This window comes from Prorops nasuta, unplaced genomic scaffold (genome assembly GCF_024137725.1).
Source record: "Prorops nasuta isolate Cenicafe-Biocafe unplaced genomic scaffold, Cenicafe_Pnas_1.2 PNAS00007, whole genome shotgun sequence".
In the NCBI taxonomy this organism is placed as follows: Eukaryota; Metazoa; Arthropoda; class Insecta; order Hymenoptera; family Bethylidae; genus Prorops; species Prorops nasuta.
Window position 1 is genome coordinate 3053153 of NW_027116804.1, and position 22644 is coordinate 3075796.

At 35.2% G+C, this 22644-nt stretch overlaps 1 protein-coding gene across 1 annotated transcript; it reads right to left on the reverse strand.

Annotated features, from left to right (window-relative positions):
* Positions 1-411: 411 nt before the first annotated feature.
* Positions 412-1396, reverse strand: LOC136775147 (putative nuclease HARBI1). The gene is made up of 2 exons (XM_066729648.1): positions 1194-1396; positions 412-1115 (listed from the first exon to the last, which is right to left on the reverse strand). Exons 1-2 carry the CDS (start codon positions 1327-1329, stop codon positions 559-561), a joined length of 693 nt encoding a protein of 230 aa, XP_066585745.1. The 5' UTR covers positions 1330-1396; the 3' UTR covers positions 412-558.
* Between the last annotated feature and the right edge of the window lie 21248 nt (positions 1397-22644).

Below are 22644 nucleotides of genomic sequence, written 5' to 3' on the forward strand. Positions count from 1 at the left end.
AGGAAGATTGTTAAAAGCAGAGCTAAAGAAATTAAATCAACAGGAGGAAGACTTCGCTTCAAGTGACTTATCAAACTGAAATCCCAATAAAAGTTTGAAAACAACAAAAGTTCAGAAATTTTAGATTTTATTAAGAAGTATATAAAGTTTATTAATATAGTATAGCGGGGTTATTACATAATTTTTGTTTTAATTTATATCAATGTGATATGTGCAATGTGATATATGATTTACATATGTATTGTAACCAGTTTATAGTACCAATGTGTTAATTACAAAATATTATTTAGCTATGTTTAAGATCATAGAGAAATAAAAGAAATATATTTTTGTTTTAATTAAAAAGTTTAATAAAATGAATTTAATTCTTACATCATACGTTAAAAACGTATTGTTTATCCTTAGCTTTACCATAACAGTTCAGTTCTAAAATTTTAAGGCGACGTATTTATCTAATTACAATATTTTTTATATTTATATATCCATTTAACTTTACAGTTATTATATTATTTACTAACGTCTAAAAGCAAACTCCTCGGATTTCCTTAAAGCAAAACATTAAATATTTTGAAAATAGTGATCTATTAAATATCTTCTTTCATCGTTATGCAGAAATTCATTTCCTTGTTCTTGTATTATGGCATTATATAAATTAGGATCAAAATCTTCAACATCTAATGTATGTCTTAATATATTATGTAAAACAGCTGTAGCTCCTATAACTGCAAGAGTTCTTTGCACTGTTTTAAAACGTGTTCCGATAGATAAAACAGGAAAACTTCTTTTCCAAGTTCCAAAACAACGCTCTACCATAGAACGAGTTCTAATTTGTGATTCATTGTATAAATTTTCAGCATGCGTTACAGGATTTTGCAAAGGTGTCATCAAGTACGGTAAGTTTGGGTAACCAGCATCTCCTAGCAATAGAGCGTTCCCAAATTGTCCAGCTTCAAATCGCGCTTTTATTGTAGAGTGATTAAATATAGTCGAATCGTGTGCTGATCCAGGCCAACGTGCTACAAAATCTATTATTTCTAATTTAGAGTTTGCAATGACCTGTACATTTATTGAAAAAATACTTTTCCTGTTTCGGTACAGTTCAGAATCATCCCCACCTGTTTCATTAACATTGGTTAATGATAGAAAATCTCAACTTTTTTTTTGGAACAAAATATTTGACAAATGCATCTTACCATATGATTCAATTTTTACATGTGTACAATCAATAGCGCCTATAACCCTTATAAATCCTGATTTTTGGAAATTTCCTTGCTGCATCCCCAAAATTTCATCATTATTTACGGGGAATTTTATAAATTCAGAATGCATATTTGCAATAAGTGGAGAAACTCTGTGTATTATTCTCTGAGCAGATTTTTTACTGAAGCCGCAAAAATCTGCACAAGTTACCATATAACATCCAGTAGCATAAAAGCGTAAGCAGGCAAGTAATTGATTAATGGGTAATATATTAGTTGATCTGCAATAAAATAGGGTATAAATAATCTTGCTTTAAAAAATTATGTGTAGCTTTATTTTGTAAGAAGAACATTTTAGTAAACATCTTTCAAATTGAGGTTGTTGGCTATAGATAATTTTATTATAGACTATTGCATTAGTACAATAAATTAAATTAAAGAAAATATATTTTATTCCAGAATGAACTATAAGATATTTGAAAATTTATTCAGGGTAAATTTCAAGTAAACTTTAAACTAATTTACACAATGAATTAATGACATTATTATCTGTCATCCTTTACATCATACAAGTTTTACTTTGAAAGTCTAGCTATAATAGTATAATTAAAAACAAAAATATTGGATTAAACTAACCTTGTTCCATTTTGGTATATTAAACCTCCATATATTTTTCTTAGAACCATTATAAATTCATTTTTGGTAAGACGAAATCTTTCTCTAAAATCATCATTATTTAATATATCAAACCAATTCTTTTGTTGTCTAAAAGTTCGTGTTTCTTCTTTTTGAGCTTGAATATATAAGTTCACTTGTTCATCTTCCTCTTCTTCATCTTCCATCCATTCCAAAATAAACTCTGTCAGACTGTTGTTCATGATAATCTTCAAAATTAATAAGTATCAATAAAAAGAAGCAATATCAAAATTACTACTTAATGTTTCTTCTGCTTGTTAAATGTCATATACAAAAATTAATTTGTCGTGGAGAATCATATTTTTCAAAAAAAACTTCGTCATAAAATACACTGTGTAGCCAAATAAATATATATCATGTATTTAATTGACATTATAATTGTGCGAAATGTTTCTTCAAATTTACTTGTAAATATACTCCACAAATTTTTTCTTGTTTATCTATGTTCTTTAAGTTATCATTTATATTATAAAATATAAAAATTTGTAAAAATTCAATACTCTTGATAAAAATAAATTTAATGCAAATATATATAATGTTTATTATTTAAAAATTCAATTTATATTTACAACTAAGCTTACCTTTATATCATGCAATTCAATATTAAATTTATATTTAAATTGTTGCAATTTACTTTTTCCTTCTCCTAACTGTTCCAATATTCCACAGTATTCCTTCGTTCCAACCACTCTCTAACAATTCACACCTCAGTACCGACAACTTAAACTGATGTCTCGGTGTATCTTATTTTAATTTTGTAGCGATTGTCAGCACTTCTTAATCAACAACTTAAGTTAATCAAGGCTTGTGACACCGGGCCTTATTGGACTCAATAATAAATAAAAAAATGCATTTGTTAACAAATTAATATAAAAACATTGAGTTTATTTTACCTCAACTCATTTGTTATAATAAAACGCATTTTTTGTATTTATTACCAAATCTAATTAATTAATGGCTACATTTGACCATTTTATCAAAATTAAAAATCAATTTAGGAAAAGCATTTTTATTTTATTTATTCACTTATACCATAAGTACATCAACTGTCAGATAGATCAAAGCTGTCACTAGTCACTACTCCTTATTTCTTTATTACACTTTATTTTTCCGTATACTAACATTTGTCTTCGTTCACGCCGTTCACGGTGACAGGCTGTGAATATAATATATATAATTTTTGATATATTACGTTCTGCATTTAAGATGGCTACTGACGTATTTCCGCTGGCAGTATACTTTGTGCAGTCTGCATTCCTTATATCAAAATTCACTTACTATAGAGCGTAGTACTATTCAAGATGGCGGACTTGGCAACCTTGGTATCGATGCAACTTCTTACTCAATGCCCAACTTGAGAGACTTATATCAACTGCTGACTGTTATGGGCAGAGTTAATAATAAGGTAAATTTGATGTAATGATTGTAATTGGTCCTTAAATTTTTACATCTTCCAATAAATTTTCTTCAGTTTCTACCATGTGTATGGGTATTAATGACTGGAAAAACTTGATGTTTTTAAAAAACTCTGTAATGAGGGAAATCATTATTCATAGTTTAATATCAGATTTCGAATTAGCATTACGAAATGCGGTGAAAACTGTACACCCTTTTTGTAAAATCATTGGATGTTATTTTCACTACGTGTATGTAAGTAACATTTTTAAAAGGAACATTGTAACCAGAAATTACTATAAATAATGTTGTAGAACGTTAGAAAACAGGCTATAAAATTAAAAATATTCAGCATTTTGAAAAAAAAGGAAAATGCATACTTACGTTAAGGGAACATTCCTTTTACGTAAAATTTGTAATTTGCCTCTCTTGCCTGCAATCTCCATTCCAATAGGATACAAAATTATTGAAAATGACCTCCTTACAAATGACGACATAAAAGAGATAGAAGCTTTTAAAAAATTATTGGCATATATACACAATTTTTGGATAAATAAAACAGACCGCAGCATGCTTAGTGTTTTTAATGAAGACATTAAGACAAATAATAACCTGGAACGTTATCATAGAAGTTTAAATGAATTGATGAAATACAGGCCGACATTTTATAAGTTTATATGTAAATATATGCTTTCTTTCCATCCTGTTCATCGTTTTCAATTATTTTACTTACAAGTTAATATTTTTAAACCCGTAGTAAAGCTGCAAGATTTGATAACCAAAACATTGATTGAGTTTTCTCAATTGGAAGAAAATAAAAACATATCAGTAAGCAACAAGAAAAGAGCTGAAGTGGACTTCAACAATTGGTTAAATAGGGTTGGAAAGAATTTACAAAATCCAAATATGAAAAAACCAAAAGAGTTAATGAGTTTTTAGCTGTATCCGCTTTTAAAAATAGAAATACCTTAAGAAAAATTAGAGAGATTTATAGAAATTCAGGTATTAGATATTGAAAAGATTATTTATACTCAAAAAAAAATATACTCTTCACAATTTTTAACATTGGATAGCTTCAAGAAATCTATTTATCTTTGTAGATGATACTATACCTTTGAAAAGAGTCGAGTTAGGTAAAGCAGATAGCGAAAAAATACTCTATATTAAAGGTAAGCCTCTACATATATGTCTTAGAATGGAACCAAGTTGACCTAAGTATTTTGAAAAATTTTATATCAAGAAAGCTAAGAAGAAATAGTATTTTGATTCATATTACCTTATGTGTGCAAAAATAATGTAATGTCTAATCATTAATCCTTGTTTCATTTCATTAGGTGCTTCAAGATCATGACTAGCAGATTCCAGAGTACGTACTTTGAATACCTAGTCATAATAATCCATTATTGTTTATTTTACTGCTGACCTGTTTAGAAAAATATATTTCTTGTTATTTTATCTGTTAATATTTTATATACATTGTTATATACATATAACTACTTATACTACTTTTCTCTATTAACTAGCCATTAACTAGAATTAAAACATTTAATTAATAAAAGTTAGTTAAATTCAAAAAGGCTCCGGTTGCATTCTAACCAAGAGCCGTGTGGCGTCATTCGTATGCAACCTGAACCTCTTTCTTAGGCAACAGTACTTCTCTGTTGCCAGGGCCTCAGAGCGCGCGTGGCCAAAAGTCTTAGTCAGCTATTAGAACAATCGACTTATTGACGCACGTAACCATTGACGCACGATCGATTCCCTAAAACCATACCATATATGGTCATGAGAATCGATGCATTTTGAGGCAACGACTTGACTGCTCGGTTCCTCACCGATCAGTACAGGGCCAGCAGTAACTAGAACAAGTCATCTGACTTTAACCGAGCCTTTAGCTCCCAAGTTACTCTAAATTCAATCTAACTTCAATTAGATAATCTTTTTATTTAAAACCTCTAAAAACCTGTATAACTATAATTTATTTTTATAATTCAACATTGTAAAATAACTCTACAAGGACTGAATAAATTTAATTGTACCAAAAGTACTTGAATTAGTTTGTCACGGTGTGAACCCATAACAATATATATATATATATATATATACATATATACACACATATTTTTACTATAATTGACTAATAAAATAAGAATTTTATTATTATAATGAAAGTATTAAGTTATTAACCTTTGAACGTGTGACTTTTTCAATAAATTATTTGTTATCTTTTCCAATTAATGGAGCAGGGCTAATTGGACAAATCATGCATCCGCTGTAACCATTTTCTTCTTTCCATAGTTCAATTGCAAGTTGTGTAGCACTTTCTTGATTTCCTTCTATTTGTGACCTGTGAAAAGTAAAACATGTCACAAAGTATTTTGTCCTTATTCCCAATAAACTTATTAACATATTAGATTTTTAATGTAGAATACTCATCTAACAATTAAATTTCTTTGCCTCCTGGTGAAGGTAGATTGATATCCATGAAGACTACACAAGGAGACTCAACTTCATATGAAAGTAACTAGAAAAACGGTACCCAAACCGTGAACTTTAATTAATTGATTTTTCAGCCACTCATGGCGCTTACGTTCCATTACTCTCAACGCTTTCATGGTATATGTATCGTATATTCGTATATCCTGTACGGGCTGTGCCTGTATGACGTAATAATGTACAACAGGTGTACATATACGGTGTAATGTGAATGGTTAATATATTGCAGTGATTGGATTGGCATATTTTAGCGTCTTCCATTATATCTGGATCAGTTTTATATATTTTTATTTATTTTATTTAACAATAAAAATGCGGTGTTATTGCAGTTATCCTAACTGTAAAAGTGGATCGTTTACAAATAGGAAAAATGAGAAATCAAATGGAATGAAAAGAACATCATTATTTCAGATGCCGAAAGTAAGATAATTGACTAATTGATAAAAGAATATTTCCTTAACAAATATCTACTTATATAAGGAATTTAGAAATTTCTATTTATTAACAACAAAATATAAAGATTATTTGGTTTATTAATATAAGATCCAGGTCAAAACCCTTCGGTTAAACTTAACCTATAATTAAAATGCTCCAATTTCTGTCACTTAAACTATACCATTTTAACTTCAGGTTAACATTAACTAGAGTGTTTGTCCTAGGCCAAATGTTAATTAATTTCTTTTTACATAGAATCCTGTTATAGCGAGAAAATGGGAAGCTGCTTTAGGAAGAGTAGTAGCTGACAAAGAATTATTATGCGAGTTACATTTTAATGAAAGTGATATTTCAAGGTATTATAGAACAGTGTTACCTGATGGACAGATAACTTTTATTAAAAAAGGAAGAGTCATATTATTACCAACAGCAGTGCCACATTCTATCTCTGTAATTATTAAATAAGACAAAAACTATTTTCAAAAAAGAAACAATAAATATTTTTACATAATTATTTCTTACAGGATGTAAATAGACAGATTTTAAGTAAAAGTGATGAAAATGCTACAAGTACTAATGATAGCAATGAATGTGATGAAACGCAGATGCTGACAGCTTTAGACAAGCCTCATATTGTGGTAATTATTACGCTTATTCTCAAAATAAATTCAATACTGAAATTTCTAACATTTTTGTATTTTATAATTATTATTACTTACAGGATATAAATAGACAGTTATTAAATAAAAGCCTTGAAAATGCTACAAGTACTAATGATAGCAATGAATGTGATGAAACGCAGATGCTGACAGCTTCAAGTTTGTTACAACTTGAAACAGTAACTTTTAAAAATTCCATTTACATTTTGTTTCACTTATTTGAATATAAGCTCGTTTTATGGTAAATATTATTATTACAATAGTGATAATTGTAAAGCTGAAATAAATATTTTATATTTTGCAGCTTTCAACCTCTAACATTGAGAACTGTAATTCTCAATTTTTGATAGAGTTAGACAACGAAGTTAAGGCTTTACTTCCTACAGGATGGATTTCTTACATGAAAAATAATAAATTGATATTTCTATATATTGCTGCCGATTTTAAATTTATAAAAAGTTTAATAGTTGATGAATATAATTGTATTCAGGTAAAAATTTTTAGCTGTGAATATTATTTATATAATTTTTAAAATGGTTCTCTTTTTGTTATAATTGTTGGAACATATTTGTAAGGAAGTAGCCTAACAAATACTTTTAATATGACACATTGTGCCCTAGCTAAGAGATTACCACCTAAATTTTCAAATTTCATAAAAACTAATAATAGTCTTGAAAGAAGCCAATTTTAGCTTGAAGAGGAAACAGATTTTGTCAAATAAATTTGGCCCCTCTTCAGGTGAAAATAATTATTTTCATAGCCTGTTTTTTCTAAATAAGCATCAATGAAATCAAAGATTTTAATGTCAAAAAATTTAGGTGGGCCGCATGAATATATTTTTATAAATTATTTTACATCTATTTATTATTTGTATAAGAAATATATTTATATTGTTTGACTAGCTACAGAGATGAAACGGGAGATTGCTCATGCGAGGTCCCGAGGCAATCCCTACCGGTAGGCGGCGCTGGTGTTGGCAAACGCGTGTCTCAGGTCCATCTTGTGGCGACTCAGCGCCATCTACATTCATCGCCTTAAACCATTGGTTGGTTATGCTCGGCAACTCTGCTGAAGGTTCGAGATTACCCAGCATTCCACTTACTTCCGTTTGCGTCCATGTTGAAAGAGGTCGTCTTTTTCCGCGCTTTTGAATCTTTATATATTTGAATAATCCTAAGACGTTGTAATTGAAAATAAAGTTAATGCGAAGTCCCCCGTGTAACATAATATTTTTAGTTATTATTTCTCGACCGGTGTTCATATTATAATGACAATCGCATGCTGTTCGGAATTGTGCTTTTAGTGACTTATTTGAATATAGCATGGTTGTCGTGGAAGTTGCTCATTGTATTAGATCGGATACAGGTCCAAGACTTCCACATTGGTGACCCCGACGTGATCACCGGTGAGAGATTCGGTTCTTCGGGTGTCCCACGAAAAAGAGAAGAACTCTCTCGAAATTCCTACAGCAATATGGCGAACGAAGACCACGAAGCGGTTGCCAAAGTACCACGTGTCGAAGTAGGTGCAGTAGGTGTTAAGCCGCCCCAATTTTGGCGAACCAAACCACGTCTTTGGTTTCGACAGCTTGAAGCCCAATTCCACACCGCAGGTATAAAGGTAGATGAAACCAAGTTTAACTACGTCCTGCAAGCATTGGATCCGGATACCCTCGAAGAAGTCGGTGACGCAATATTTAATGAACCTCTAGGAGAACGTTATGCTAAACTTAAGCAATGTCTAGAGAAGGCTTTTGTGGACAGCGAGCATAAGAGACTTAAACTGCTACTGAGCGAACTCGAGTTAGGAGACCAACGACCGTCTCAGCTCTTCAGACGAATGAAAGATCTCGCAGGTAATAAAATGTCAGACGATTTCCTTAAATCCCTTTGGTTGCAGAGGTTACCGACCCAGGCTCAAGCTATCCTCTCGACAAGTGAGGTAGAATTATCCACTTTAGCACAGCTGGCAGACCGCATTTGTGAGGTGTTCTCGTCTAGCAGCAATGGATCTTCTATGGTAGCCAGCGTGAACTCATACAAGCTACCTCTGGAAGAACAAATCGCAGCCCTTTCGAAGCAAGTGTCCGAGCTATCAAGCACCTGTAAAAGACTACAGCATAGGTCAGGAAACAGGTCTAAGTCCAGAGGACGTAGCTCATCACGGGGTAAACGCTCTGAGGGAAGCAAGGATATCTGCTGGTACCATCAGAAGTTCGCTCATAAAGCTAAAAAGTGTACCAAACCTTGCAAATGGACAAATGATTACCAGGAAAACTAATCAACCTGCAGGTTGTGGCGACCAGCCTGCAGCATCAATCTAGTCGCCTCATCATAGCAGACAAGGGGAGCGGATACAAATTCCTTGTTGACACAGGAGCAGATGTGTCTGTGTTTCCAGTTAAATTTACTGATCGTCGTTACAAGACTAATAAGACATTATATGCAGCAAATGACACTAAGATATCTACGTATGGTACCAAGGTCCTGTCTGTAAATCTTGGTTTACGAAGAAGCTTTTGTTGGCCCTTCATAGTAGCTGATGTCTCCACACCTATTTTGGGTACCGATTTTCTTTTCCATTTCAACCTGCTTGTGGATGTGCGTCATAGGAGATTAATAGACCAGGGAACAGCGCTTTCTGTAAGTGGTAAAGTCCCAAAATCAGAAGCCCCCAATATTACCAGCATAGCCAACAGTTGCCAGTTCAGAAACATTATCAAGGAATTCCCAGAGCTAATAAGGACCAAAGTGGTTCCTCCCAAGGTTAAACACAATGTTCTACACTACATTGAAACGACTGGACCACCGGTTACAGCTAAGGCTCGCAGGCTAGCACCGGAAAAACTCAAGGCTGCTCGAATAGAATTCCAATTTATGATAGACCAAGGTCTCTGTCGACCTTCTAAGAGTCCTTGGGCAAGTCCACTCCACCTGGTACCTAAGAAGAATGCTGACTGGCGTCCTTGTGGAGATTATAGAAGATTGAACGAACGTACTATACCTGACAAGTATCCAATTCCTTTTCTTCAAGACTGTTCTCAATTCCTACAAGGTACAAATGTTTACTCAACAATAGACTTAGTCAGAGCCTATCAACAGATTCCTGTTAATCCAGATGACATACCCAAGACAGCAATTATTACACCATTCGGTCTCTTTGAATTCCCTTACATGACATTTGGACTTAGAAATGCGGCTCAAACATTTCAACGTTTCATGAATGAGGTTACAAGAGATCTAGACTTTACTTACGTTTACCTCGATGACATCTTAGTGGCCTCTCACAGTGTAGAAGAGCATTGTCGACATCTCAGGATCCTATTTAAAAGGTTACAAAGTTATGGTGTTGTTATCAATCCAGACAAGTGCCAATTTGGAGTAACTTCTGTACTTTTTTTGGGTCATGTCATTAGTGAAAAAGGGATTCAACCCGCTCCTGAGAAAGTAAAAACTATTGTCGAATTTGAGCAACCGAAAACAGTTAGTGCCCTCAGGCGTTTTTTGGGCATGGCGAATTTTTATAATCGATTCGTGCCAGGAATAGCTGGAATCCAGGCCCCCTTACACGAAGCCTGTGCAGGTGCCAAAAAGACTAGTGTGCAACCAGTGAAATGGAATGAAGAGACACTGCAAGCCTTTCAAGACGTAAAAAACAAGTTAGCAGCAGCAACATTATTGAGTTTTCCCAGTGAAACGGCGAAATTAGTGCTACACACAGATGCATCGGATAAAGCAATAGGGGCAGTTCTCCAACAAGAAGTGAATGGTAAATTGGAACCACTTGCCTTTTTCTCAAGAAAGCTGTCGCTTACACAACAACGTTATAGTACTTATGATCGTGAGTTGCAAGCTATATATTCTGCAATTAAACACTTTAGATATATGCTTGAAGGTCGACAATTCAGAATAGTAACAGACCATAAGCCACTCATCTATGCATTTTCTAAGAAACCAGATCAGCTTTCACCAAGACAATGCCGACAGCTTGCATTTATCTCTGAATTTACTTCAAGTATCAGTCATGTTGCTGGAGATCAAAATGTGGTAGCTGATGCTCTTTCGCGTGTGGAAGTCATTGCAATGCCAGTGATAGTGAGTCTTCAGGAAATTGCTGACGCCCAAGTATCAGATCAAGAATTGCAGGAGTTACTCCAGGGTGATAGCTCCTCAATCAAGCTGCAAGCTTTCCATCTATCTGACTCTGTAAATAATATATACTGTGATACTTCAACAAATATTATCCGTCCTTTTGTTCCTAAACCACTGCGCCATAAAGTGTTCTTATCAGTGCATAAGTTGTCTCACCCCAGTGGACGTACAACTCTAAAAACAATTAGTCAAAAATTTGTTTGGCCTAGTATTAATAAAGACATTAAGGAATGGTCAAGATCATGCCTGGAGTGCCAAAGAGCAAAGGTTAGCAGGCACACACAGTCAACCCCAGCGAAGATACCAGTCCCAGACCAACGCTTTAGCCATGTACATCTGGACCTGGTGGGTCCATTACCATTATCAGATGGCTACAAGTATCTACTTACAATGATTGACAGGTTCACTCGGTGGCCAGAGGCTATTCCGCTTAAGACTATGGACGCTAATACGGTAGCTCACAATTTCTTGACACACTGGGTAGCAAGGTATGGTTCACCAGCTACCATTACAACAGATCAAGGTGCGCAGTTTGAATCAGCACTGTTTAAGTCACTCACTAAGTTCCTAGGTGCTGAAAAGAAACGTACAACCGCTTATCATCCTGAGTCTAATGGGATATTAGAGCGCTGGCACAGAACACTGAAATCTGCCCTGATGTGTCATGAGAATAAATGGACAGATGCACTTCCATTTGTTTTACTTGGGCTTCGCACAGCTTACAAGGAGGATTTGAAGGCATCACCAGCAGAATTTGTATTTGGAACTACCTTGGAGATTCCAAATGAATTCTTTGAAGAACAGAATCCTGCAAACAAAGACTTTTCGCTTAGGGATCTTCGCTCTAGACTGAGGCTCATCCGTCCATCCCAAACTACTCATCACTCAACAAATCAACCAGCATTCATCAGCAAGGACCTGAAAACATGTACACACGTATTTCTTCGTATCGAACCAAGGATGTCATTGGAAGCACCATACTCAGGACCTCATGAAATTATAGAGCGTGTGACAGATAAGGTGTACGCAATCAATCTTAATGACAAGCGAGTTACAGTGAACATTAATAGACTTAAACCAGCGCATTTAGTAACAGAAACAAACGTACAAACTCCAGCGTCACCCTACTCTAGTTTTGCCAGTGCTGTGATACTTGATAGGTTAGCTGTCAGTGAAAATGAGATTGGTTCACCACCAGTTAACACAAACACAAAGACCGCTCCTAAAAAGACCATTACATTTAACGTTTAAGTTTGCGTTGTGAAAAACCTGTAAAACTGTAAATATTGTAAAAATTCTAATTTTATACTTTATAACATAGCATTAACTCTCGTTACACTAGAGGAGGAGCCCTGTGGCGACTCAGCGCCATCTACATTCATCGCCTTAAACCATTGGTTGGTTATGCTCGGCAACTCTGCTGAAGGTTCGAGATTACCCAGCATTCCACTTACTTCCGTTTGCGTCCATGTTGAAAGAGGTCGTCTTTTTCCGCGCTTTTGAATCTTTATATATTTGAATAATCCTAAGACGTTGTAATTGAAAATAAAGTTAATGCGAAGTCCCCCGTGTAACATAATATTTTTAGTTATTATTTCTCGACCGGTGTTCATATTATAATGACAATCGCATGCTGTTCGGAATTGTGCTTTTAGTGACTTATTTGAATATAGCATGGTTGTCGTGGAAGTTGCTCATTGTATTAGATCGGATACAGGTCCAAGACTTCCACAATCTAACCCCTAACGCCATCTATCGGAAGAGACCACGAAGCACGAGCGTTAAGCTTAGAATAGGGTAAAACATATATGCATTGTTGCCAGAAAGCGGAATAAAGAGAGAGCGGAGATATTTTCTCGGACCTCTCTGTCTTTCTCGCTGTTAGCTTCTAGCAGAAGAGTCGAGGCAAAATCTTTCCGTTTCGCTTTGCCGAAAATCTACCAATATTCGATGTCATTTATATTTGCAGGCCAATGCCTTTATACATGATTTTTTCAGCATATTTATTTATCAGCATTGACTTATTTAAATCAATAATAAATTAAGGAAATGCGTATTTGATATATAATAATTATTTTAACTATAATTTCATCGTTATATTTCGCTTATTTCCGTAAAATCTGCATTTCTTTAGTTTATTATTGATTATTGTAAGTCAATGGCAATTTAAAAAAATTTAATCTTAAAAAAAAAAGAAAAGTACCGATCAGGAATCGAACCCGGACCCACGAATCGCCACGCGATTACCTTACCGCTTAGACCACGAGGCTTCTTCAGTGCATCGTAAACAGATAGTCTTTTTAAGGGCTTGAAATCTTCTATTGAACCATATAAATAAACGAAGAACCGACATCTTTATTCATTATTATTCTATCATAATGGTACACAAATTAAAGAATAATTATATAATGTAGATTTTCAAAAGCTTTTCCAATAACCAAGAACGGAAACTGCGAGCGTTAATTGATTATTTATCTTCGTTCTTGGCTATTGGAAAAGCTTTTGAAAACTATTCAAAATATAATTATTCCTTAATTTGTGTACCATTATGACAGAATAATAATGAATAAAGCTGTCGGTTGCTCGTTTATTTATATGGTTTAAAAGAAGATTTCAAGCCCTTAAAAAGACTATCTGTTTACAATGCACTGAAGAAGCCTTGTGGTCTAGGCGGTAAGGTAATCGCGTGGCGATTTGTGGGTCCGGGTTCGATTCCCGAACGGTACTTTTCTTTTTTTTTTTAATGGCCATTGACTTACAATAATCAATAATAAACTAAAGAAATTCAGATTTTACGGAAAGAAGCGAAATATAACGATGAAATTATAGTTAAAATAATTATTATATATCAAATACGCATTTCCTTAATTTATTATTGATTTAAATAAGTCAATGCTGATTAATAAATATGCTGAAAAAATCATGTATAAAGGCATTGGCCTGCAAATGTAAATGACATCGAATATTGGTAGATTTTCGGCAAAGCGAAACGGAAAGATTTTGCATCGACTCTTCTGCTAGAAGCTAGTAGTGGTAGCTAGGGGGTTCCTGTGACACGGTGGTGAGGGGAGTGCGGGTGTGCGGGGGGAAGTGTCTTGGGTTTTCCTGTGACACGGTGGTGAGGGGAGTGCGGGTGTGCGGGGGAAGTGTCTTGGGTTCCTGTGACATGGTGGTGAGGGGGGTGCGGGTGTGCGGGGGGAAGTGTCTTCTTAAGAGCTAGGGTTTATTGGGTGATGAGGAGGGTGCGGGTGTGCGGAGGAAATGCTTTGGCTATGGGGAGTGAGAGAGAGAGAGAGAGAGAGATCCCTCTCACCCTCTCTTTCTCTCTTAGAGTCTCTCACCCCTCTCCCATCAGCCTAGGGCCCGGATGGTTAATTATCCTACGGGTCCACTAGTTCTCTAAGGCTTACCCCCTCTCCCATGTCACTAGGGTCCGGATGGTTAGTTATCCTACGGGTCCACTAGTTCCCTAAGGGTTACCCCTCTCCCATCACCCTAGGGCCCGGATGGTTAGTTATCCTGACAGTTACCCAGAGAACTTTTTTTTGTATTTTAGTTGGTGGAGGAAAAAGTTTCTTTTTTCTCCACTAGGTAGCGATCACGAAAATTACTGGGGCAGCTACACCGCTAGGGGTCCTAAGCATCTTACGGACTGCCATTTTTGATTTCTTAGTCCTGCCCTCGGAGGGTCTTTTCTCCCTCCACATACTTATCCTAGACCCTCCCACTATTTTCCTACTATGGACCCGCCATTTAACTTGATTTCACATTTAACCATTTTTCTTCCCTCTCAATCTACCTCTACACCATTGAAGGGTCTTTTTCCCTCCACATACCCATTCTATTCCCTCCTACTATTTTCCTCCTTGGGTCCTTCTTTTAATTTCACATTATACCTTTCTTGAACCTTGGGTACAGATTCCTTTTTTCTTATACAAGCTGTCGATAAATATAAAGTGAAAAAATATGCAGTATCAAGTGATTATTAATTTAGCGTATAGACAGAATTCTCCAGTAATTCATATAATTACAAGAATAATAGATGAAATTATGCAAAATTTATCACAAGCGGTAAATGAAGAAACAATCGAGACGCATGGAATGGAGTATGAAAATAGTAAGTTATTATGAATGAGATTGCATCATACATTTTTCTAAAATCTGATGATTTTTTACAGTAACACGCTGTATACAACTGTTGATGAGAGGTATCAGAATGATTGAGATAGAGGCAGGGATAATTCCGCAGGAAGAGGAGGAGGAGCAGGAGGAGGAGGAGGATGAGGAGGAGACAACGATGGAGGTAGCAAGGGCAGAAGAATAGCTTGATATTTTAAAATATTATATGTTAAAACTCTTTTTAGTTATATATATATATATATATATATATATATATATATATATTGAATAAAAGTATTATATGTTAAATCTTTTGAATATTGAATAAAAATTACTGTAAGCATATTATAAATGAATAGATTATTCATTACATCTTCCTGTAAGCATGCTCTACATGTCACATAGTTAACAGACATTATTTTTCCTTTTGCGAAACAATGGGGAGTGAAATTCTAGGGACCACCCAATGTTCCTCCTATGAGCTTTCCCAGGGCTCTCTAAAACTGACCCGATACCTTCTGCCCATATTTTACCCTCTCAACCAGTCTCTAGCTATTTTTTTTCGAGACTTTTCTCACAAACAGGTCAGATAAATGAGCCCACGTGCTAAACAGAGTCACAGTTGTGAAGTAAGATTGTCAAGAAGCCATTGATGCGCTCGATACTTTCTGACCATATTTTACCCTCTAAACCAGCCTCTAGCTATTTTTTCGTGACTTTTCCTCCCTCAAGCAGACCAGACAAATCATTCAGCCTCTAGCTATTTTTTTCTCAAGACTTTTCTCACAAGCAGAGCAGACAAATGATCCCACGTGCTAAACAGAGTCACAGTGTGACGTAAGATTGTCGAAAAGCAATTGATGCGCTCGTAAATTTTAAGCTGCACTCAGGATATGTCCTTAAGATGCTAGTATTCCCAACCCAAGTAATAATGGACGTATATTTCACGACTCGTTTCTAAATAATGAAAAGTTTATATTTTAAACTGTCATTACTTTATCTGAGGAACGTGACTATCTGCACCATCTAGTACGTGTTATGACACGTTTGAATTAAATATATTTGTTTTAGATGACGGTTATTTGATCTGAAGAACGTGTATCTCACGACTTGCTTTTAAACAATGAAAAGTTTATATTCTAGACTGATGTCACTTTATATAAGGAACGTGTATATAATTAAATGGATTTATTTATTTTAATTAACAACTACTTGATCTAAAGAATACATGTATCAACAGGTTTAAAATAATGAATTCTCTTTGAAATCTACAATCATGAGTGAGTAACCCATCAAAAATGTCGTTCGCCTGCAACAGTCCCTCCACTCTCAATTTCCAATAAGCGTGTATATCTTATCCCTTCCTACGATATTATTCAAAGCCACCCAAGTTTCGTTTGCCTGCAACACTTCCCCTACTCTCAATTTCCAAGTGTGTATATCTTATTCCCTCCTAGGATATTATTCAAAGTCACCCACGCTAGCAATTAGGAAATTTCATTCAGTCTCGATTAGAAGCGTGAAGCAGTCGAAAGTTCAAGTCTGTAACGCTGCAGTCATAATATTTTATTGTGGTGTAATAGCAGTATTGAAGCTTCAAGCAGTGCAAAGTACCAGTTTCACGTTGCAGATAGAATATTTTTTTATTGTCACGTAATTGTCGTAGATAATCTTTAGAAGGTAAGAATTATTTTTTCTTTTTTACGTTATTCTCTATTCTTAATATTATTTTATTATTATAGAAATGGATTTAACTAAGATTAATGAACTCGCAACTGTAGAACCAAAAACTTTTATAAAACTGAATACTTTGGAGATTGGGGGGTCATACCGAATAACTGAATTATCGAAAATTAAAACCAAATATGGGGAGAGAATAATAGCAAAGCTGCTTACGAAGGAATGGTTCTTCTTGCCTGCGAGGATGATGGCATTACTGGAAAAACCAGAACAATTCAAGAATTTTCAAGATGCAGCTTCAAATCAAATATTAACATTCACGTATCATGGTGGAAATTACAATAATATGACATTTGCAATTGTTAGTCAAATTTCAAAAGATTAATTTAGAAAACATTTGTAAGGAATAATTTAAACACAAATAAATGATTATTATATCTTATTTATTATTTTTTTCCTTCATTATAATGATAAGCTTAACTATAGTCTATTAGCGATTAACATACATTTCTAACTATTAGCGATTAACTTACATTACTAACTATTAACGATTAACTTACATTTCTAACAATACTTGTAAGCGGGTTATATTCAACAATTTTATCATGTATAATTAAACAATACGCAGTAGTATTACTTGCAATATTTTTAGAACAATCGATCTCTATTTTAACGTCAACTGTGCCAGATTTAATAGATTCGTTTTGATGCGAACAATCAATGACAAAGAGAGGGCCATATTCTAAGAAATTGTTGTAATCAAGCATTGGTTTCGACGGTTTTTCTCCAGCATAATAGGATTGGATAAATTTAACATACATATCATATAGTACAGAAAATCGTGATTTTTCAGTATCAGTATCAAGTCGATCATACGGATAAAATTCAGAATTAAGATAGACTTTAATATCACGAACAAAACTATCATCGAAGTCAAGCACCTTCATATGCTGCGTATTCTTCTTATTTGTTCTAAATGCTAGAATAACGTATCGAGGCTTCTCCAATTGTGTTGCAGCTTTTACAGCCCACGTATGCCTCTGTGTTTCTGGTAGAAGCGGGTATTCGTAGAGTTCCCAGGATCGAAAAGCCATGGTGAGGCTTTTGTTTTGGTCGATAATACGTAGAAATTGAAGTTTTGTGTATTCATTCAATGATATATGAGGAATTCTCCATTGCACTTTTTGAACATCAATTTTGGAGTCGGTGATTTTCGTTGAAGAATATATCGAATTCGTATCATTACGCGCTCGAATGAGAACGAGCTCATGACGTGCATTTATTATGACTCTTCTATAGTCTTCACAAAAACCCAACAGCATTTTCAGTGGTACGCAAAAATTAAAATATTTCGTAGGCTTATAATCTGATAGAAACCATCCTGAATGGTGTAGACTCGTACTCTCCTCCCCAGTCAGAGAAATGAGATTCTTCATGGAACTAGTAATACCCACATTCTTACTGCGGTCAATCTCAATACCATTCAATTCATAGCGAATTTCATCGAACAAGAATGCCATGGAATTGCAGTCAAGTCCCACTGTATCTTGAACTGTTGCACCCTGAGCACGAGTGCCCTCGATTAATTTTCCCTCTATGTATAGGTAACTCTCACATGGTAGAAGAATTAAATCTTGCTGTTGTATTGGAATTCGAATTTCGTCACTATTTCCCAATGATGCATTTGCATACGGATTGTAAGCATGTATTTCCATTTTAGTAATGCGATTGTCGTACACAGGTTGTGCGGTTACGTCCAACAGGTCCATTTTTATTTCTGACCTTGAAACCCAGTGATTGAAGAAAGGTTATATTTTTTCTTGTTAGCGGTCTTCTAACGTAATCCCCACCCAATGTATCTGCTCCTGCAGCAACTGTTGGACTGATGATAGGCTCATCTGGTATCGGTGATTTATAAGTATTCTTGTAAATTAGCATTTTCTAATGTGTAATCGAATTGTAATTTCTTCCCCACCGAAATTTACTAGACGGTTTTCCTGATCGAGAATGCGCAAAGTAAGACGGTCAATTACTTTCACAATGACTGGCAAGTAAATGACGTTTTTCGGTGTTTCCGAGATTTTATAGCCTGGTGGCACGCTTGGAAAAAATTCATGTATAACATGTTGAGGTTTGCCGTTTGTATATGCACCAGCAGTAATATTACATTCAATTCGTAAAATATTCACCCTTATAATGTTTACGGGCTGGTCTGATTCGGCTAGAGTGTTCGGCTGAATAATTCGATCTGACGAAAAACCCAATAAAGAGCCTATATTATTAGGTTTTGTAAAATCGATCAGATATTTACACTTTATTTCACTTTTCAACGTATTATTATTAGCACGTAGAATAATGACATCTTCATTATCCGCCTCATGCATCAATGTACGCAAAAGATCATTTATAGCACTCAATTCATAACAACCTGTAGGTATAGTCAGATCTTCAGTATCGTAGTAAAACTTATTGTTCGACTCATCAACATTAGCGATTGAATTGAAGCTCTGAAAGTCTACGAGACCAAGTTCATATTGCTCCTCCCGAAGATTGATCGGTGGGAAAAAATCTGCCTCTAATATGGACTCGCGGTCAGACAGCGTAACCGTTAAAGACATTGTTCACGTAGAAACTTGACACACAACTGACCGCATATGCTTGTATCATACGATTGATATTGATCGTGGTTGTAGTAGATTATAGCAGAAGGACCAAAATAATCTAAAAGTTCAATTGGAGGTTTCAAATTTCCAAAGGAGTCGAAATACTTTACGTAATTATTACGTTTAACGTAGGCAACCCAATGTGTACCAGAACCTTTATCTTCATCAAGATTCACGATTGCACACTCATTGCATAGTACGGTTTGCGGTAGAGATGTGCGCATAAAAACTCCTCGAAAATGTGGTATATCCTGACATGCATGTAATAATTGAATATTACAAGTAGCTCCAGATTTCGGGAGGTTGCTTATTTTTTTTTTTTTTGCGAGGTTTTTTTCCTCCTTTTCAAACCCTCTCCCCTTCGTCCGTAAGGGGTTAGGTATAAACCATGTCCACGCCTGCCTTCTATTACACGATTGTGACGCTGTATCTCTTCCAATTGTCTCTTGGATGCTTTCGCATCGTTTACAGCTTTTGTTATACCTGCTGCGCCCCCAGCTAATGCGCCCACTGCACTCAACAGTGGGAGCAGAGGTAATAAACCCCCCCCGTTTTTTTTTTGAGTAAATTGCTTTTTCCTCAATAAACCTCCTCGTTTCTTCGGTACACGAATTTTTCTTTTCTTCATGCTTCTTCCATGCACTTGTAGGCCTAAGCCAAGTTTTCGTTTTACATTCATGGATGCCCAGACTGCTGCTGCAGCTGCTCGTTCACGTAAAGATGAGTCACTAGCAGTGATACGTTTTCGTGCACGGTGTGCAAGAACTTTATCAGCCTGGTGACGTGGTGGCAGATCCTTATATATTGAATATGCGATATCGTGTTCACGACAGGCTTCGTCTAGAGGATTTATACCAGGATCACCACGTGCTAACCGTTCTCGAAGTCGAGTACCTGGTCCGCAATAATTGTAGCCAGGTATGTGTACTTCGAACGGTAATTTATTCAGTATTTTATTGAAAAAAGTTCCACAACCGTAGCTTACCATGTAGAACTTTCTTTCTGTTTCTCACACAGAGTTTGCTGACAAGCCCAGCAATCTTTTATTGAAGGGAGCGGTCCATCAATGTGATCTGTATTAGGTAGATTATGATGTTTAAAACACCAGCGATATTGTTGTACTTCAGGATCTGCACGAATATGTTCAGGCAATTTATTCCAAACCTCTTGAATACTACGCGGAAAGTACTTTAAAAGTAAAATTTTCGGTATGTATTCAAACTGCTCAGCGGTTAATACCTCCAAACTTGACACATCTAACACTAATAACGGCATGATGAGAACTGATCAAACAATTCATTTCATTCCTATAAATAGGTTGTATGACCACAGAGTTTTCAGTCATGGACTTCGTAAAGCAGCCGCTCGGTATTCGTGTTTCTAATATAGATTACCGAACAACCGATAAATGCATGAGACGTCACGGACCTCTACTCCCATCAACCATACGCTGTATAGTTTGTGGCCCTTCAAATTGTGGAAAAACAAATGTATTGCTGAGCCTTATAGAAAGCCCTCAGGGTGTGAGATTTGAAAACCTATACGTTTATTCAAAATCGTTGCAGCAACCAAAATATCGATACTTGGAGCGACTATTATCGGACAATGAAGAAATTAGTTATTTCCAATTTTCTAATAATAGTGAGGTTATAAAAGTAGCTGAAGCACTACCAAATTCAATTTTCATATTTGATGATGTTGCAACCGATAAGCAAGACAATATAAGAGACTACTTCTCCATGGGTAGACATTCTAAGATTGATTGCTTTTATCTTTGTCAGACTTATGCAAGGATACCAAAACATCTAATACGTGATAATGCAAATTTTTTAATTATTTTTAAACAAGATGGAACTAACCTAAAACATATATATAACGAACATGTAAATACAGATATGGCGTTTGAAAAATTTTATGAATTGTGTTCAAATTGTTGGAAGCGTGATTATGGATTTTTAGTAATTGATAAAGACAGTGCAATGCAAAATGGACGATATCGAAAGGGTTTCAATAAATATGCTGTGATTAAAGAGTGATGTTAATGGTCAAAAATGTTAGTTTAACCTTGAACGTTGAACAAGTCTATATATTGAATAGAGAATAGCTTTACAAAATGAAGGAGAAAAAGCTTCTAAAGAAGATTGCTGAGGCAAGTGAAGTAATTCGTCAAAAATATCGCGCACTCAAATCAGACAGAGTAATGATGGAAGACAGTTTAAATGAAACTTTTAAACCAATAGTTGAACCATTAAAGAAGCTCACCGAAAATAATCAAGCAATTTTCGTTGCACCGAAACATGAGATGAAAATGGAACCTATAAAGAGATCTCTCTCACACGAGGAATCTTTCATAATTCCGATGAAACGAAGAAAGTCTTATCTCACATCGACTCCACAGCGGAAAGATTTCATACGCAGCTCCAGAATTAACGTTCAAGGTCATTCATCGGATGATGAGCAGGAATATCCACAGTCGCACGAAACACAGTACCTTTCTCTGGAAGATGATGAAGAGGAGGAGGAGGAGGAGGGGGAGGGGGAGGAGGAGGAGGAGAAGGTGAAGAAGAATAATGAATATGGCACGCAAGATTTAGCGAGACAAATAGAATTACCTGTGCATACATCCATCGAGGATGTAAAAGATGCTAATCGAAGTACGATAAAGTCTGGTTCAATTGCATCCAAATATATAGAATTGTTGACGAATAATGCTAAGGATAAAATTGACAGTAATTTTGGAGTTAAGTTAGATAAAGTGACGAATAAAATGTGGCTTGCGAAATGTGCTTTTAATGTTGATGATTACAGTAATTTTATTATTATCGATAAGGAGTATTATCCTGGCACGAAAGGTCTATTTGAATTGATCTTCATGAAAGAACCTGAAGATTATACTAAAGATGATTTAGACACATATAAAAGTATTCTTTCTCAAACTAATGTGCACAGAGCAGATAACATTAGTACAGGAAAGCTTCGTGGGAATAAGGGACATAAATGGAAGAAAATAATTAGTGAATTATTTCCACCGAAGACAAAACTTGTACAAGGCAAGGGATATATGCGTGTTAATAATAATCCCGTGAGCTATGTACATTGGAACGATCCAAACGAACTGGTCGAGCGATTAAAACTATTAATTGCATCATCTGCT

Coding starts and splice junctions, on each gene's coding strand:
- LOC136775147 (XM_066729648.1), bottom strand. CDS start 1,329: ATGCATTCTGAATTTATAAAATTCCCCGTAAATAATGATGAAATTTTG. Junction 1,116..1,193: donor TGTAAAAATTGAATCATATG/GTAAGATGCATT, acceptor TTAATGAAACAG/GTGGGGATGATTCTGAACTG.